Source organism: Bos indicus, chromosome 3, assembly GCF_029378745.1.
Source record: "Bos indicus isolate NIAB-ARS_2022 breed Sahiwal x Tharparkar chromosome 3, NIAB-ARS_B.indTharparkar_mat_pri_1.0, whole genome shotgun sequence".
NCBI classification, from domain to species: domain Eukaryota; kingdom Metazoa; phylum Chordata; class Mammalia; order Artiodactyla; family Bovidae; genus Bos; species Bos indicus.
Window position 1 is genome coordinate 70913533 of NC_091762.1, and position 13155 is coordinate 70926687.

The 13155-nt window shown below is 35.4% G+C and overlaps 1 protein-coding gene across 8 annotated transcripts in view; it reads left to right on the plus strand.

Annotated features, from left to right (window-relative positions):
- Positions 1-13155, plus strand: part of LRRIQ3 (leucine rich repeats and IQ motif containing 3) — a 209850-nt gene that overhangs the window by 30655 nt on the left and 166040 nt on the right. For all 8 annotated transcript variants that reach the window (XM_070786310.1, XM_070786312.1, XM_070786313.1 and 5 more), the window contains one exon: positions 12410-12543. In XM_070786310.1, coding sequence (XP_070642411.1) covers positions 12410-12543 — 134 coding nt within the window. The remainder of the gene's footprint in view (positions 1-12409; positions 12544-13155) is intronic.

Genomic DNA, 13155 nt, shown 5'->3' on the forward strand with positions numbered 1-13155 from the left:
AAGGAAAGAAATCTTAAAAATTCAGTTCGGTTCAGTTCATTCACTTAGCCATGTCCAACTCTTTGTGACCCCATGAACCACAGCACGCCAGGCCCCCCTGTCCTTCACCAACTGCCAGAGTTCACCCAAACCCATGTTCATTGAGTCGGTGATGCCATTCAACCATCCCATCCTCTGTCATCCCCTTGTCCTCCTATCCTCAATCGTTCCCAGCATCAGGGTCTTTTCAAATGAGTCAGCTCTTCTCATCAGTGGCCAAAGTATTGGAGTTTCAGCTTCAGCATCAGTCCTTCCAATGAATATTCAGGACTGATCTCCCTTATGAGGGACTGGTTGGATCTCCTTGCAGTCCAAGGGACTCTCAAGAGTCTTCTCCAACACCACAGTTCAAAAGCATCAATTCTTCAGCACTCAGCTTTCTTTATAGTCCAACTCTCACATCCATACATGACCACTGCAAAGACCATAGCCTTTATTAGATGGACCTTTCTTGACAATATCTCTGCTTTTTAATATGATTTGTAAGTTGATCATAACGTTCCTTCCAAGGAGTAAAGCTAAATGCAAAAGAAACAAAAGAGAGCATAGCAAAAATCAACAAAGCTAAAAGCTGGTTCTTTGAGAAGATAAATAAAGTTGACAAACCATTAGCCAGACTCATCAAGAAACAAAGGGAGAAAAATCAATAAAATTAGAAATGAAAATGGAGAGATCACAAAAGACAACACAGAAATAAAAGAATCATAAGAGATTACTATCAGCAATTATATGCCAATAAAATGGACAACTTGGAAGAAATGGACAAATTCTTAGAAAAGTACAACTTTCCAAAACTGGACCAGGAAGGAATAGTAAATTTTAACAGACCCATCACAAGCATAGAAATTGAAACTGTAATCAGAAATCTTCCAGCAAACAAAAGCCCAGGACAAGACGGCTTCATAGCTGAATTCTACCAAAAATTTAGAGGTGCTAACACCTATCCTACTCAAACTCTTCCAGAAAATTGCAGAGAAAGGTAAATGTCCAAACTCATTCTATGAGGCCACCATCACCCTAATACCAAAACCTGACAAATATGCCACAAAAAAAGAAAACTAGAGGCCAGTATCACTGATGAACATAGATGCAAAAATCCTTAACAAAATTCTAGCAAATAGAATCCAACACCATATTAAAAAGATCATACATCATGACCCATTGGGCTTTATCTCAGGGATGCAAGGATTCTTCAAAATCCGCAAATCAATCAATGTAATACACCACATTAACAAATTGGAAGATAAAAACAAAATGATTATCTCAATAGATTCAGAGAAAGCCTTTGACAAAATCCAACATCCATTTATGATAAAAACCCTCCAGAAAGCAGGAATAGAAGGAACATACCTCAACATAACAAAAGCTATATATGACAAACCCACAGCAGACATTATCCTCAATGGTGAAAAATTGAAAGCATTTCCCCTAAAGTCAGGAACAGGACAAGGGTGCCCACTTCCACCACTACTATTCAACATAGTTTTGGAAGTTTTGGCCACAGCAATCAGAGCAGAAAAAGAAATTTAAAAATCCATATTGGAAAAGAAGAAGTAAAACTCTTACTGTTTGCAGGTGACATGATCCTCTACTTAGAAAACCCAAAAGACTCCACCAGAAAATTACTAGAGCTAATCAATGAATATAGTAAAGTTGCAAGATATAAAATTAACACACAGAAATCCCTTACATTCCTATATACTAACAATGAGAAAACAGAGAAAATAAGGAAACAATTCCAGTCACCATTGCAGCGAAAAGAATAAAATACTTAGGAATGTATCTACCTAAAGAAAACTATAAAACACTGGTGAAAGAAATCAAATTGAAAAATAAAAGCCATATGATTATCTCAATAGATGCAGAGAAAGCCTTTGACAATATTCAACATCCATTTATGATAAAAACTCTCCAGAAAGCAGGAATAGAAGGAACATACCTTAACATAATAAAAGCTATATATGACAAACCCACAGCAAACATTATCCTAAATGGTGAAAAATTGAAAGCATTTCCCCTAAAGTCAGGAACACGACAAAGGTGCCCAGTCTCACCACTACTATTCAACATAGTTTTGGAAGTTTTTGCCACAGCAATCAGAGCAGAAAAAGAAATAAAAGGAATCCAAATTGGAAAAGAAGAAGTAAAACTCTCACTGTGTGCAGATAACATGATCCTCTACATAGAAAACCCTAAAGACTCCACCGGAAAATTACTAGAGCTAATCAATGAATATAGTAAAGTTGCAGGATATAAAGTCAAACACACAGAAATCCCTTGCATTCCTATACACTAATAATGAGAAAATAGAGAAATTAGTAACAATTCCATTCACCATTGCAACAAAAAGAATAAAAATAAAATACTTAGGAATATATCTACCTTAAGAAACAAAAGACCTAGATATAGAAAACTATAAAACACTGGTGAAAGAAATCAAAGAGGACACTAATAGATGAAGAAATATACCGTGTTCTTGGATTGGAAGAATCAATATAGTGAAAATGAGTATACTACCCAAAGCAATATATAGATTCAATGAAATCCCTATCAAGCTACCAATGGTATTTTTCACACAACTAGAACAAATAATTTCACAATTTGTAAGGAAATACAAAAAACCTTGATTAGCCAAAGAAATCTTGAGAAAGAAGAATGGAACTGGAGGAATCAACCTGCCTGACTTCAGGCTCTACTACAAAGCCACAGTCATCAAGACAGTATGGTACTGGCACAAAGACAGAAATATAGATCAATGGGACCAAAAAGAAAGCCCAGAGATAAATCCACGCACCTATGGACACCTTATCTTTGACAAAGGAGGCAAGAATATACAATGGAGAAAATCTCTTTAAGAAGTGGTGCTGGGAAAACTGGTCAACTACTTGTAAAAGAATGAAGCTAGAACCATTTCTAACACTGTACAAAAAATAAATTCAAAATAGATTAAACATCTAAACATAAGACCAGAAACTATAAAACTCCTAGAGGAAAACATAGGCAAAACACTCTCTGACATAAATCGAAGCAGAATCCTCTATGACCCAGCTCCCAGAGTAATGGAAATAAAAGAAAAAATAAACAAATAGGACCTAAATAAACTTAAAAGCTTTTGCACAACGAAGGAAACTCTAAGCAAGGAGAAAAGACAGCCTTCAGAATGGGAGAAAATAATAGCAAATGAAACAACTGACAAAGAATTAGTTTCAAAAATATACAAGCAACTCCTTCCAGAAAAATAAACGACCCAATCAAAAAATAGGCCAAAGAACTAAACAGACATTTCTCCAAAGAAGACATACAGATGGCTAACAAGCACATGAGAAAATGCTCAACAACGCTCATTATCAGAGAAATGCAAATCAAAACCACAATGAGGTACCTTTTCATGCCAGGCACAATGGCTGCTATCCAAAAGTCTACAAACAATGAATGCTGGAGAGAGTATGGAAAAAAGGGAACCCTCTTACACTGTTGGTGGGAATGCAAACTAGTACAGCCACTATGGAGAACAGTGTGGAGATTCCTTAAAAAACTGAAAATAGAACTGCCATACGACCCAGCAATCCCACTGCTGGGCATACACACCACAGTCCCACTGCTGGGCATACACACCATGGAAACAAGAATTGAAAGAGACGTGTACCCCAATGTTCATCGCAGCACTGTTTATCATAGCCAGGACATGGAAGCAACCCAGATATCCATCAGCAAATGAATGGATAAGAAAGCTGTGGTACGTATACACAATGGAGTATTACTCAGCCATTAAAAAGAATACATTTGAATCAGTTCTGATGAGCTGGATGAAGCTGGAGCCTATTATACAGAGTGAAGTAAGCCAGAAAAAAAAACATCAGTACAATATACTAACATATATATATATATATATATATGGAATTTAGAAAAGTAGTAACGATAACCCTATATGTGAGACAGCAAAAGAGACATAAATGTATAGAACAGTCTTTTGGACTCTGTGGGAGAGGGGGAGGGGATGGGGGGAAAAATGATAATAGGTACTTCAAGTGGTGGAAATTTGTGTTAAGTTTTTTGTTCTTGTACTTTCATCTGTCCTAAAAATTTTAGTGTTTTATTATTATGGTTCTAAATTTTTTGTTTGTTTTTTAATGTTACTCAATTCAGGTGAAAATTTTTAATTGGTCTATTGTCTAAAGTTTGTTCCCAAAGTGTTTACCAGTGATCCTAAGAAATGTTGATTTAAAATAATATAAAATCTTTCTAGCCTTGTGGGGCGTTTCATAGATACTCACCATTTCATGTGAATGTTAAATTGAATATATTACAGATGGAATAAAAAGGTGAATACTGCATGTGTTTATTCTATGTGAAATAAATACTTCTGGGAGTAGCATGATTTACATTTTTCAGTTATGCTGAGACAAATGTGTCAAATCAGTAAATTCTGATGGAAAAAATTACAAACAGAATTTTAAAAAAATATAGGGAATAGATACATATGAAAGAAATAAAAATGGGGAAAAGGAAGAAAAAATAAGTACAGGTGTATTTAGAATATCAGATTAATTGGGAATCTCTTTGTGTAATTATATACAATCTGAAAAGAATGTAGTTTGAAAATTTGTTTTTTAAGCTACACTTCATGTTAGAACACAGAGTACTATCTTCCATATGAATCATGTTTACAAAATTCTTACCTTTCTTGGAAATGCCTTGTTATGCTTTATGCAAGGATTTGCAGTAGCCATTTTTTTCATTCCAAGATTACAATGGAAGTGGGGGAGTACAGATATTTCATTATTTTATCATCTGTTTTTTGATTGTTGATAATACTTTCTGTAAATGTGTATCATCCTTTGGCAAGCTTTTACTATAATTCTTTAATTCATTTTATTGGGTTGAAAATATTAGTTTACAGTTAATTTCTTAATTTTGTTATGTTTAAATAAATTGCTTAGTAAATTCTTGTACTAATTTGTTAAGTATCAAATAGGATAAGGTATACAGAAGTCCTTAAGCTGTTGACAGATGACCTTATTTGGATGCTTGAAATATTTTAGCACTGTTCTATGTGCTTTACAAATATTTTCTCACAAAACCCCAATGACATTTTATCTATTTTACAGATGATTAATAGGGGACAGATGGGTTACTTACCCTAGATTGCATAGTTAGCAAGTGGTAGAAATGGAATTTAAACCTAGGCAGTTTTTCTTTAGAGTCATTACTCATGTAGTAGAGGAAATATGCATTAGTTTCCCTTAGAAGATACATCCATTTGTCCTCAGCTATCAAATGGTTTATGGCATTTGTACAAGTTTGCAGTGATGTCTTTTTTTTTTTTTTTAATTTGGAGTGCAGTTGCTTTATAATGTTGTGGTAGTTTCTGCTGTACCTCAAAGTGAATCAACTACACATATACATATGTACCCTCTTCCTTGGATTTTCTTCCCATTTAGGTCACCACAGAGCATTGAGTAAAATTCTCTCTAGTATACAGTAGGTGATATCTTTATTGGCATTTTACAGTGTAATTGTTTTAGGACATCATAAATCTTGACTATTGTCTAGGGGTTCCTTGTCTTTTGGCAGAGACTCCTATCCCGCCCACAGCTGATGATTCTCTTTATTGCTTAAAAGAGAGGGATTATCCATACCTTGGAGGGAAGCAAGACTCTGCTGTAAACTGCAATGTGAGCTTGATGGTTCTCTGCTGGTGAGAACTGCAGAGTCTGACCAGGACCACTTAAACCTAGCCATCTAAATTATTTCCTGTATTATTCTTCCTCACTTTCAAACGAGAGGAGGAAAAACAATTTTCCCTCTACCCTTCTGAGCTCCTGGCTGAGACCCTGTAATATAAGGTTAACAAGAGAAAAACAAACAGAAGCTTATTAACATTTATATCTCATGAGTACTGAGAAGATGCTCAGGGAGAACTGAGTATCACCTTGAGATGGGAATTCATTCTTAATACCATCTAAATAGAGGGTATAGGCCTCTTATGAGACAGTAAATTATTTTTAAGAAAGACGAATGAGTCTCTAGGAGAATAGATGGGAATTTGTGACAAAATTCATTTGGTTGTGATGTCTTCTAATTTTCTCCCCTTCTAATCACTTAATCTCCTTTCTTGTGATGAGACTCCTTTCCTGGTTGATAAAATATGACAATTGAATGCCTTTGGGGGAATCTGTTTTTAGATAGATAAAGTTCAGAGAGTGCCTCTCCCTGCATTTGCTGTTTTTCAAATGCCTATGACTCAATAATCAGTATATGGAGCACATTTGAGGTGGCATACTTTGTTACTCTAAACACACATGTACATACACACATACCATGAGCTCAAATGCAATGAACAAAAAACTCCATGAAGATTGGAGGAAATCATATCTTTACTAGAAGCCAGTAAAGGGTAAGAATAAATAATAGATTGTATCATAGATGTACTTTTATACATAATGAAGAATTTTTGATATAATGAAGATATGATTGAATTAAAGGTAGGGAATGAATGGGTCAGCCTGACTTTGAGTTATTCTTCCTGACATGTAAAACAAAATGACAGGAATTAGAGGAAATTCTGCAAATCCCCCTATTTGTCACAGTTTATAGTAGACTAAATAACAGTTGGGATATCTTGCTAGAAATCAGAGGATACATTTCATGGAGAGGCCCTCATACAAGCAGGGTTATAATAGCAAACTATTATAGTTTGTGGAAGGACTTGTCTGTGATAGGGCAGACAGGAGTTTCAGAAAGGAGCTTAGGCTCAGCCACATAACTGAAGTAGTTGACAAGCTATTAAAAAACCTCAGTATGAGAAAGCTAACCTTTGACAGCATGGCTTCACCAAATTGAGAAAAAATAACTGAAAATGATGAGAAAAAAATGTAAAACATCGAGGTGAGCTCTAGAATACCTACTATACATGAATAGGAATTAGAGTAGAGAAAATAAAGAAAATTAAGGAGAAGCACTTATCAAAGAGATGGGAATGAATACCAGACCACCTTACCTATCTCATGAGAAACCAGTCAACAAGCAGCAGTTAGAACTGGACATGAACAACTGACTGGTTCAAAATTGGGAGAGGAATGCCACAAGGCTGTATATTGTCACTCTGCTTATTTAACTTGTATGCAGAATGCATCATATGAATTGCCAAGCTGGATAAATCACAAACTGGAATCAAGATCAGTGGGAGAAATACTAACAACTTTAGATATACAGATGATAACCACTCTAATGGCATAAAGTGAAGAGGAACTAAAGGACCTGGTGATGAATGTGAAAGAGAAGAGTGAAAAAACTGGCTTGAAACTCAACGTTCAATAAACTAAGATTATGGCATCTGGTCCCATCACTTCATGGCAAATAGATGGGGAAAAAGTGGAAGCAGTGAAAGATTTTATTTTCTTGGGCTCCAAAATCACTGCAAATGGTGACTGTAGCCATGAATTTAAAACATGCTTGCTCCTTGGAAGGAGAGACATAACGAACCTAGACAGTGTTATTAAAAAAGCAGAGTCATCCCTTTGCTGACAAAGATCCATAGAATCAAATCCCTTAGTCGTGTATGGATGTGAGATTTGGACATTAAATTTAGGCTGAGTGGCAAAGAATATTGATGTGTGGTGCTGGAGAAGACTCTTGAGAGTCCCTTGAACTTCAAGGAGATCAAATCAGTCAATCCTAAAGAAAATCCACCTTGACTATTCATTGGAAGGATTGGTGCTGGAGCTGAAGTTCCAAACTTTTGGCCACCTAATATGAAGAGCTGATTCATTAGAAAAGGCCCTGATGCTGGGAAAGATTGAAGGAAAAAAAGAAGGGGGTGGCAGAAGATAAAACTGTTAGTTATCATCACAGGCTCAATAAACATGAATCTTAACAAACTCCAGGAGATAATGGAGTACTGGGGAGCCTAACATGCTGCTGCAGTCCCGAGTTGCAGAGTTGTACATGATTTAGCAACTGAATAACAGCAGCAGTAATCCAAGAAATAATGAGAAAAAATATAGTTCTGAATATGGGACAAAATCTGTGAAAGATCTACATATATTTTCTTTAAATTTTTGAATTTCATACCTATTGTCATGGGAAAAAAGCAAAATCAAAAATATTTATACTTCAGATGAGTTTTTTTTTTTTTTTTTTTTAAATAAGTCAAGTAGGTAGAGGTGTTGGCAATTGTGGAATGTTGAGGTAGAGTAAAAAGCATGGCAAAGGCACAGAGGTGATGCTAAGCACAGTTAAGTGACGACAAGTGATTTAGTGTTCTTGGGGTTTAGAAGACATGCTTGGGCATGACAAAGGATGCTGGAATCAAAAATAGGATTAATAGAGCAAAGGGAGTTATGTGTAATACTACAAATATAGCACAGTATATTGTAAGATTTGGGGGAAATATTTAAGGATTTTAGATGACCTGATTTTTATTTTAGAAAAAAAAGTCCTATATTCTGTAATTTGGGAGTGGAGGGAAATTCAATGTAGGGAAATTAGAGGAAAATCTATAGTTCGGACCCTAGTATATAAGAGCTGATTTAATAAATTGGTAGTATGTATAGATTATAGGGAAAAGATTGAAGAGAGATGTTTTTGATAAAATTAAGTGATTTAGTAGATGGAAATGAGAAGAGAGAAAGAAGAATGTGAGTTTATTTGGTTGACAAGGGGAAAATAATTTTAATGACTATCTGTAATGTGGTGTGAAGTATAGATTGTGGGTGTTTTCAAATAGGGGGAAGAATTATTTCAGTTTTTGACATGTAAGGAGACAAATGGAACTAGAAGTTCCATTGGAATTAGATAATTCCAAGAATTATCTCAGAGATAATTCTTGCTAGGAGATGTATAGGATAATCAGCATATGTGAAATAGTAAGATATAGCAAGGAAGGTGCTCATTCAAAGAAACTTAGCAAAGAGAAGTGAAAAAAGAAGCAAACCTAAAATTATACTATATTTAAATAGTTATAGAAAAAGAGCAAACAGGAAAACAGACTGAAAAATAAAAATCCAAAAGGTAGAAAAATTAGTATGTTACTACAGGCAAGTAAGAATTAAGTTATAAGAACAGATTGACATTGCCACAGCAAGCTTGGAGACCAATATGACAGTGTATAAGTGTCTGTTCTTAGTGATTTAATAGTCAACTGATATTTGAATGCCAGTTACAAACTAGATAGCTTACTTACTCATAGAGATTCAGTATAAAGAAAGAGGTGTTACACTTGGTCAGTTTATGTTGCAGTGGGACGGACAGACCAATAATTGCTTTATAGCATAAGCTTATCAAATAAAATAACAAATCAGAACTTAAAAGACTTTTACAAAAGGATTATCTCAATGGAGGGATAAGGGCTATTGCAATAGGCAAATGAATATTATTGCAATAAGGAGAATGCTTCTGTTAAGGTCTATAGCATCTTAAAGGTGATATTTTGCTTTAAAGGCTAAAAAGAAGTTTTCTTTTAGAGGAGGGATTAAAGCTAGAAAGAAATGGTGTGGCTAAGTAGAATGGAAAGGCCCTGATGCTAGGAAAGATTGAGGGCAGGAGGAGAAAGGGGTGATGGAAGATGAGATGGTTGGATGGCATCATTGACTTAATGGAGATGAGTTTGAGCAAACTCTGGGAGATAGTGAAGGACTGGGAAGCCTAGTGTGCTGCAGTCCATAGGGTCACAAAAAGTCTGACACGACTGAGCAACTGAACAACAAAGTAAGGTGAGGGGAAGTGGCATGATCTGACAATAGAACAGAAAATATTTTTGCCTTCCCTAGTGGTTCAGTTCACTGCAGATGGTGACTGCAGCCATGAAATTAAAAGACGCTTACTCCTTGGAAGGAAAATTATGACCAACCTAGATAGCATATTCAAAAGCAGAGACATTACTTTGCCAACAAAGGTCCATCTAGTCAAGGCTATGGTTTTTCCAGTGGTCATGTATGGATGTTAGAGTTGGACTGTGAAGAAGGCTGAGCGCCAAAGAATTGATGAGAGTCCCTTGGACTGCAAGGAGATCCAACCAGTCCATTCTAAAGGAGATCAGTCCTGGGATTTCTTTGGAAGGACTGATGCTAAAGCTGAAACTCCAGTATTTGGCCACCTCATGCTAAGACTTGACTCATTGGAAAAGACTCTGATACTGGGAGGGATTGGGGGCAGGAGGAGAAGGGGACGACAGAGGATGAGATGGCTGGATGGCATCACTGACTCGATGGATGTGAGTCTCAGTGAACTCCGGGAGTTGGTGATGGACAGGGAGGCCTAGCGTGCTGTGATTCATGGGGTCGCAAAGAGTCGGACACGACTGAGCGACTGAACTGAACTGAACTGACTGAGTGTTTCAGTTGGTAAAGAATCTGCCTGCAGTGCAGGAGACCAGGGTTCATTCCTGGGTCGGGAAGATCCCCTAGAGAAGGAAATGGCAACCCACTCCAGTACTCTTGCCTGGAGAATTCCATGGACAGAGGAACCAGGCAGGGAATCTTTGTGTCCATGGGCTCACAGAGCCTCACATTTTACCCTGAGAGGAGTCCCTTTCATGATTAACTATTAAGGAGGGGTTATGTGCTGGCTCAGGCAGAAGGTGGGGCAAAGTTCAAGCTACTGGAAGAAAGAGTCTTACCCAGAAGGCATTTTATTCAAACTGCTCAGTGTAAACAAAGTAGTTCAACTAATTTTTAATAGGCAAAGAGTGGGAATTTAGAGAATGTGTGTCAGGGCCTTGTTAAAGATGAACAAGAGGGACATCCATGGGTATAATCTAAGTAATATAATGGAAGGATTCTTCTTTATATTACATTTTCCTGAAACAAAGGGATAAGTAGGTTTCTTAACCTTCATTGTTTTCTAGGAACCCTGGAAAACAAGGCTGTTTTACAGGGCTTACGTAAAATTCAACATTGTCAAGTGTAACAAATAACACAGGGTAATATTGTAGAAAGATATTAAACTCAAATCAATGTCAAGAAAGACTTCTTGAAGGAAAAGACTGAGTCAGCAGAATACTAAGATAATGAGACAAGAAATTGAGAAGTACAGTCAAGAAACGGGAATGGCATGCAAAAAGCATGGAGGTTTATCAGGCCATTTTCAGAAATATAAGTGGATGGATTTTGCCAGAATGGACGGTACTATATGTAGTGTGAAGGAAGATAATACTGTGAAGGTAAGAAGGGACTAGATCAAGGATTTTGTATGCCAAGTCAAGAAATATGTAATTCATCTTTCAATACTAAATCAGTGAAATATATTAAGCAAAAATGCCATATGATCAGTTTTGCATTTTGAAAATCATACTGCAATAGTGCATATTATGATATGGAAGGAGTAGGGAATATGGATTATTTCTGCTATCAGGACATTTTTAGTAGATTAGAGAAATGATAAAGGGATTCAAAAAAAACAATGGTGGAGAATAGAAGAAGAGAGAGAAATCAGATATTTGGGATATTGAATATACTGGAGCTAGCAACATTTGGATATGAAGAAGTAAGAGAAAAAGAGAGCCTGGGATGGTTCAGGGTTTCTGGATTAGGTTTGTATGGGCAGTACTACCATTCACTAAGAGCATGTGAGAAAGCAAGTTAGGGAGGAGGATTCATATTTGGGCAAGTTGAGTTTATAGGCATATCTCATTTTATTGTGCTTTTTTATCACAAATTGATATTGGTGGCAATCCTGCATGGAACAAGTAATAAGTGCCATTTTTTGGGGGTGGCCAGCATTTACTCACTTCATGTCTCTGTGTTGTGTTCTGGTAATTCTCACAATGTTTCAAAATTTTTTGTAGTTATATTTCATTATCATATATTTATGAAAATATAGGAGTCTGTGTTTCCAAAATCTAAAAATATACAGGACCAGTATCTTAGAGATAATTTTTTTAAAGATAATATAGAAGTCTTTCCCCCAGGGAATGTACTGTCTTACTGTAAAGTATCTAGTTAAGATGCAACAAAATTTTGAACTGCTGCAAGTTGTTATAAATCCAACATATATCAGTTTCATCTATGATGATTCACAGAATACTTTTAAGGGTCTTTGGATATCTATTCATTCCCCTACCTTTCAGAGATCAACATGATTATGGGAAAAATTTTATACCTATGATAGCAGATAGAAGAATCTAGAATGGAAAAAGTTATCCTCATTGATCTTGAATTTTGTGTAAAGATTTGAAATTATTTTGTGCTACTAATTCTTGATCTTATGATCTAATAAAAATAGATTTGAAAAATGTATGTGTTACTTAAGTATTATGTGTATAAGACACCTGTGAATGTTTTAATAGTTTATACCATCAGACTAGCAACTTAAAATATCTTTTGGAAATACTTTCATGAAATATGAATATTAAGTAATTTTCTTTATACAGGGATCAACCTATGAAGATGAAATTGATAATATCAAATACATTATTTCAAAAATTAATGAAATTCTGGCTCATAACTCACCAGTTTTGATTATTCAAAGATGGACACGTGGTTTCTTAGTTCGGAAAAAAATGAGGTATGTTTTATTTTATTCACTATTTAAATATTAAAAGATAATTGACAAAAGTCATTTCTGTAATAATATGCATTTTTGTATTCCCTATCAACCTGGTACTTTATAGACTATTTAAAATAACTTTGAGAAAAACATCACAGACTCTTTTTTTCTTTTAAAATGGCCATATAAATAACTAGTCAATAATGTTTTTATTAATCTTGAGTAATTCTGATAGTGTTTTAAATTAAACTTAAAAGCATTAGTATAAAATGTAAATTAAATTTCTCTATGTAATGGGACATAATGGAAATATAAGCCATGTACAATATAAGAAAAAAGTACAAACTGTTAATATATGAGGATTTTGTATTTGTTTGGATATGAAGATAGTTTTGCCAAAACATCTGCTACCACCTTAATCTACATTATCCTTTGATTAATACTTTTTCCTCTCTCTTTGTTCTGTGCATCCCTTTTCAGTCGCAGACATTTTACAAATACAGGAAAATTTTTCCTATAAGAGAGAGGGAAGATAGGATACTGTGTCATCAGTGTATTTGTGTTAGTCATGCAAAACACTAAACACATGAAAAAGAAATGAGCTTTCTCCTAAAGCTTATTTTCAGATGC